At 42.1% G+C, this 6,432-nt stretch overlaps 1 protein-coding gene across 3 annotated transcripts in view; it reads left to right on the forward strand.

The window, feature by feature from the left end:
* LOC122494776 (zinc finger protein 649-like) overlaps window positions 1–6,432 on the forward strand; it is a 38,945-nt gene that overhangs the window by 25,700 nt on the left and 6,813 nt on the right. Inside the window, exons 3-4 of one of the 3 annotated variants that reach the window (XM_043600215.1) lie at window positions 1,657–1,783; window positions 2,174–2,269. The exons of 1 other annotated variant lie outside the window; for it this stretch is intronic. In XM_043600215.1, the coding sequence (XP_043456150.1) occupies window positions 1,657–1,783; window positions 2,174–2,269 (223 nt within the window). Of the gene's footprint in view, window positions 1–1,656; window positions 1,784–1,825; window positions 1,913–2,173; window positions 2,270–6,432 lie in introns of those variants that run through there. One more of the 3 variants, XM_043600216.1, reaches the window with a different exon arrangement.

Raw genomic sequence — 6,432 nt, forward strand, 5'->3', positions numbered from 1 at the left:
ATGAATGGGGGAGGGGCAGAGAGAGAGGGAGACACAGAATCTGAAACAGGCTCCAGGCTCTGAGCCATCAGCCCAGAGCCCGACGCGGGGCTCGAACTCACAGACCGCGAGATCGTGACCTGGCTGAAGTCGGATGCTTAACCGACTGCACCACCCAGGCACCCCATACATTTTCAATGTAAAAGGCTCATTATATAGTACACATAGTGATAAAGTTCCCCTCCATACATTCTTTGGCCCACAATCTCTGGTACATCATTAACACATGCTTGGTAGTGTGTTCTGTGTTCTGGCATTTACCTATGTGTATCTATGTGTGTGTGTGTATATGTGCATGCCTGTGTGTGCATATATCTACGTGAATCTATTTAGGCAAATGCTTACACCTGTGAAGACATTTTTACGAGCATAAACTCATACTATGTCACCCTGATGTCCCTAGCATTTCATACAGTGACTGACAAATAGGTGCTGAAATACACAGATTGCAAATGATCTCAGGTTAGCAAGAGGATTTAATGGCTGCATATCACAGATATCTGTGATTTGTGGGATAAAAGAATGACTGAATATTTTAATGACTTTGCTTCTTTTGTGATTAATTGAAAAAAATAAGAATAGAAACAGCTTACAAGGTGAAAATGAGCAGAACCACTTCCTTCACATTCCTTTTGAGTAGGGAAAACCTCGCCCTTCCTCCTTTGTGTCTCCTTAACTCTCATATCACTGCCAGTCACATCACTTCTGATGCCAGGCATGGGGACCCCCTCCCCCCCCCAAACAATTCTCTGACACCAGCTGGGTGGCCTACAATTCAAATCAATTCTGGCACTTCCTAGAGTTAGCATCAGATTCCAGGTTAAGGGCTCACTCCCACAAGACTGTCCCCTACTCAGATGTTAATTGAAAAACAGTAGGTCCCCAGGTTACTCACAACTTCCGTCTGATTTGGCTACAAATTGGAAGTTCTCCACGACCCCTCCTCCAGTTCAAATTCAGTTTCAATGAATTTGCTAGAGTGGCTCACAGAACTTGGGAAACACACTTACCAGTTTATTAGAAAAGGTAATAAAGGACACAGGTGAATAGCTGGGCGGGAGAGATGTGTAGGGTGAGGTGTGTGGGAAAGGGCATGGAGCCTCTACCCCCTCTCCAGGCACCATCCTCCCAGAAACTCTCCAAACCCTGTACTTTAGGGATTTTATGGAGGCTTCCTCACCTAGGCATGATTGATCATTAACTGTTTTCCAGCCCCTCTCCGGTCTCAAGAGAATAGATACCATATCTCAAGAGATATGAGAATTAAGGAAAGTTAACTGGTCTGAAAGTTCCAAGCTTCTAATCATGGCTTGGTCTTTCTGGTGACCAGCAGCATCCAGGAGCCCAGCCAGTTGCCCCATCAGAACAAAGACATTCATACTATTCTTAACACTTAGGAATTTACAACGGTTTCAGGAACGCTGTGAGAAATTGGAGTTAAAGACCAATTAGAAAATAAAAGATGCTCCCAGGGCCCTTATCACCTAGGAAATTATAGGGGTTTTAGGAGCTCTGCCAGGAACCAGGGACAGAGCCCAATATATATATTTTCTATTACCTCGCACCTTCCATTTCAATAAAAGGGAAATACTTCCAAAGAGGACCGTTTTGTTACAGGAATCGCTGACACTGGAGGATGTGGCCGTGGACTTCACGTGGGAGGAGTGGCAGCTCCTGGCCCCCGCCCAGAAGGACCTGTACTGGAATGTGATGCTGGAGAACTACAGGAACCTGGTGTCACTGGGTGAGGACAGCTTCCCTGTCACTCGGAGGCCTTTCCTCTGTCAGCTTCTGAGGGCTGTGGCGTGTCCAGTACAGAAGGACCTGTACTGGAATGTGATGCTGGAGAACTACAGGAACCTGGTGTCACTGGGTGAGGACAGCTTCCCTGTCACTCGGAGGCCTTTCCTCTGTCAGCTTCTGAGGGCTGTGGCGTGTCTGTGCTGAAGTGTAGGTTTTCAGTCCCTTCCCTGGCCCCTGATGTGAAGGTAGAAGCTCTCCTTGTCTCAGAGAAAAGCCTTTGATTTGCGACATGCAAATTGTGCAGTCCCTAACATGTATCGCCCTCATACCATTGCAGAGCCCAGGGCAGTTTGATGAGCCTAATAAGTCTTCTGTCATTTCCCATATACAGGGTATCAAGCTCACCAACCAGATTCACTCTCTGAATTGGAACAAGAAGAACCACCATGGATTTTCAAAGATGAAGTCCAAAGTCAAACCCATCCAGGTGAGAGAAAACCAGCAGTGGGGGAGGGGGAGAGGGGAGGGGAAGGCTGTGGAAATCACTTTCTTGTCATTTCAGGAAGGCATCATAGTGGTGAGGGTGTCTGGGGCTACAGAACTGGAACTTCTATGTATCTTTCTCCTCAGATGAGAACTCTTTCTCGCTGTAGGAATTTAGAGGAAAACATACTGCTTGATCTCTTCATGGAACTAATCCCTATCTATCTTTTCTTAGATGTCAACATTTTTTACCCTAGGACTATTCTTGCTTAGATTTGCACATCTTCCCACTTCATCACTTGTCAGAGTCCCTTTCACCTCTCTTTATGAAATTCTTCCTTCCATGTCTTGCTAAGAGAAAACTTTGAATTCATTGTTGTCTTCTAATACACCTTCCTGCCCCATTGGGAAATACTTATTTCCCTTCAAAACATCCAACCCCCCCCCCCCCCCCTTGGATGCTTTGCTTCCACGGTAACCTCATCTCTCTCTTTTTTAAAGCTGCTTCTTTTTTTGAGGGAGTGCACACATGGAGGAGGGGCAGAAAGAGACAGAGACAGAGAATTTCAAGCAGGCTCCATGCCCAGTGCAGAGCTCAATGCAGGGCTTGATCTCAGGACCATGAGATCATGATGTGAGCCAAAATCAGGAATCAGACACATAACTGACTGAGCCACCCAGGCACCCCAACCTGGTCTCTTCTTATGCATCTATCTGCTTCTCTCTTTCCCCACTCTGGGGTTACTCAAAGGTTCTCTTTTTATTCTCTGCTCTGTCTCAAAGGCCTTAAAACCTTACTTTATTAAAAAATGTTAAGTTCCTGTTCTTTGTGGAGATTCCCAAGTTGAGATCTCCTTTAATATTGTCTAATCTATATACAGTTGACTCTTGAACAACATGGGTTTGAATTGCCTGGCTCCACTTATGCACGGATTCTTTTCCATACAGTATAGTACTATAAATATACTGTCTCTTCTATGATTTCCTTAACATTTTCTTTCCTCTGCTCACTTTATTGTAAGAATACAGTATATAATACATATACAAAATATGTGCTAACTGGCTGTTGGTAGTAAGGCTTTCAATCAACAATAGGCTATTACTAGTTGTGTTTTGGGGGAGTCAAAGTTGCATGTATATTTTCGACTGCCCCAGAGGGTCGGTACCCCAACTCCTGTGTTGTTCAAGTGTCAGCTGTAGCTTACCTCTTTCCATGGCAACTCCCTAGAGTTCACACTTATGTGAGAAACTAGAATGATCTTCCCTCTAAGAAAACCCTTTTCCATCATCTTTTTCATTAAAAATTTATTTTTAATATTTGCTAGGGTTTTGTTGAGGTATAATTGACATTACATATTTTACAGTTTCATTGTCTTTTTATTTTTTAAAACAATTTTTTATGTTTATTTTATTTTTTATTTTTGAGGGAGGGAGAGAGAGAGAGACAGAGCGCCAGTGGGGGAGGGGCAGAGAGAGAGGGAAACACAGAATCCAAAGCAGGCTCCAGGCTCTGAGCTGTCAGCACAGAGCCTGACACAGGCCTCGAACTGTGAGATCATGATCTGAGCCGAAGTGGGAGGCTTAACCGGCTGAGCCACCTAGGTGTGCCCCAAGAGAATTTCAGTTTTTAAAAAGACAATGATAATGTTTAAATAAACATTAAAAAAAAATTTTTTTTTTTAATTTGAAATTCTCTTGTACTTCTGTACATCTTAAATCCTGGCCATGCTGTGATTACCTTGAACCTTCTCTACTCTCTAGGGTATTTAAGGTGTCTACTGTTTCTCTTCTTTAATTAGGATACAATTTCTTCTTCTCAGTTCCTAGCCTAAATAAAGCCTCCTGTCTGCTTTACTGTAATTCCTTTGTATATTTGTTAATTCTACTCTTTCTTAATTTAACTTAGATTTTGTTAATGGATTATTGTCCCTAAAGCTTTCCCTTGTCTCCCCATAGATTGATGACAGTAAGTTGCAGTTGACCCTATTATCATCCATGACACAGAAATTTTATTTCTTTCAAAGACCTAAAGTTTCTACTCTCAGAAAGGGGGAGGCATAAATATAACAAAAGTAAACATGCAGAGTTTCAATTTTATTAGATGAAGAGTTATGAAGATGGATAGTGATGATGGTTGCATGACATTATGAATATATTTGATACCACTAAACTGTAAACTCAGAGTGGTTAAGATGATAAATTCTGTGTTGTGGATTTTATCACAATTTAAGAAGTGGGGAAAGTACATAGAAACTATGTCTAGTGGTGAAAAGGGCTGTGAACACCAATCCGTTGGCATCACGGAACAGTGGGTGGAAGGGATGGGGTCTGCCCTTCTACAAATAGGAATGTCTGTGGACTACAAGACGCCTGTGAGCAGAGGATGAGTGACAGGGAGTAGGTTTCCTGGGTGAAAAATGAAGAGAATGGGAAGTGCAGAGCCAGAGGCAAGAATGTGTCTGAGGAACATCAAAGAAGCCTGTGTGGATACTGCAGAGTGAGCAAGAGGGAAAATTACTGGAGATGAAGTCAATGGAGTAGTGGTGATTGATAGGTTGGTTGGTCATGGAGGGCCTTGTAGTCCATTCTGAGGACTTGATTTTACTCCTAGTAAATTGAGAAACAAAGTTTATAGTATAGCAGTGACAGATATAATTTATATTTTGGAAGTGTCACTTTGACTATGGGTAGACTGGAACAGGGCAGAAGTTGAAGCAGAAAGCCAGATAGGAGACCTGGTCATTGGTGGGCTTCCCTAGGCTTGAGATGTGAGTAATAGAAGATTCTGGAGATATATATATATATAAAGACTGAATTTGCCATCAAAATAGATATCAGGTATCTTAGTTTCCTAGGGCTGCTTAACAGAGAACTGTAAGTTAGGTGGCATAAAACAACAGAAATTTACCTTTAGTTCTAGATGCTAAAAGTTGGAAATCAAGGTGTTGGCAGGCTATGTTCCCTCCAGAGTCGAAATAGGAATCTTTTCTTGCCTCTTTCTAGCTTTTGGTGGTTGTTGGAAATTCTTGGCCTTCCTTGACTTGTAGGAACACCTTTCCAGTCTTTGCTTCTGTCATCCTATGGCCATTTCCGTGTATATTTTCTGTGTCTGTGTCCCAAATCTCCTTTTCCTTATAAAGATGCCAGTCACACCCTAATCCAAAGTGAGCTCATCTTAACTTGTTTATATCTGCAAAGACTATTTCCAAAAAAGGTCACATTCACAGGTACCAGGGGGTTAGCAATTGAATATATCTCCTTGGGGAACAAGTTCAACCCGCAACATGGGGTGAGAAAAGCAGATGAATGATGATGCTAAGAATTTTTAGCATGAGTCACCAGAAGAGTGACTCTTCTGTCATTTACTGTGATAGAGAAGATATGTGGGAGGAGGAGATTTGGGCTGGGAAGTCAAGAGTTCTATAACGGAGATTGTAAGTTAGATGTGCTTGTTAGCATCTAAGTGGGGCTCTCTGTTGCAGTTTGATGTACCTGGAAAGGTCAGGGAGAGGTGAGGTGCAGAGAAAGAAATTTGGACCAGATGAGATCTCCTGGGGAGTGGATCCAGATAAAGAAAACAAGAGCCTTGGACAGTCAGGGATCAACAGATGAGTGTGTAACAAACATGGTAGAGAGAGAGTGCATGATGAGCAAGTGTTTTGTGAAAGACAAAGTCAAACATTTTCTAGAGAGTTGACAATGCATCAAGTAAGGTAAGAACTCAGGGAGAAGTACGTCATTTTTTGTTTGTTCTTCCCACTCAAATAATATATATTTTCACTTTTGTTTGTTCTTCCCACTCAAATATATATTTTCACTTTGAATTCTTCCCATGAGATGGTTTATTGCTAAACAAAAATATAGTATTATCTTCCTTCTCTGAATTGTACTTTGGCCCCAGTTAACCAGCTACTCCTAAAGATACTATATCTCTATGATTTGGTGGTATCTGAGGCTTCTTTACTATTCTTGTGTCAAGGGCTTGCTTTTCATTCCTCCTTGTACAAGAAGAAAATACGTCTTGGTCATCCATTTATGTCTTCATCAAATAACTATTGTAGCCAGGTTGGAGAGAGACCCACACTTTTCCATCTGTATATCAAGGATTTCTTAAATGCCAGATTGGTATTGAAGGAGTTTTCATTATAATCTTAACAACGCTGCTTC

The sequence above is a fragment of the Prionailurus bengalensis genome, chromosome E2 (genome assembly GCF_016509475.1).
Source record: "Prionailurus bengalensis isolate Pbe53 chromosome E2, Fcat_Pben_1.1_paternal_pri, whole genome shotgun sequence".
In the NCBI taxonomy this organism is placed as follows: domain Eukaryota; kingdom Metazoa; phylum Chordata; class Mammalia; order Carnivora; family Felidae; genus Prionailurus; species Prionailurus bengalensis.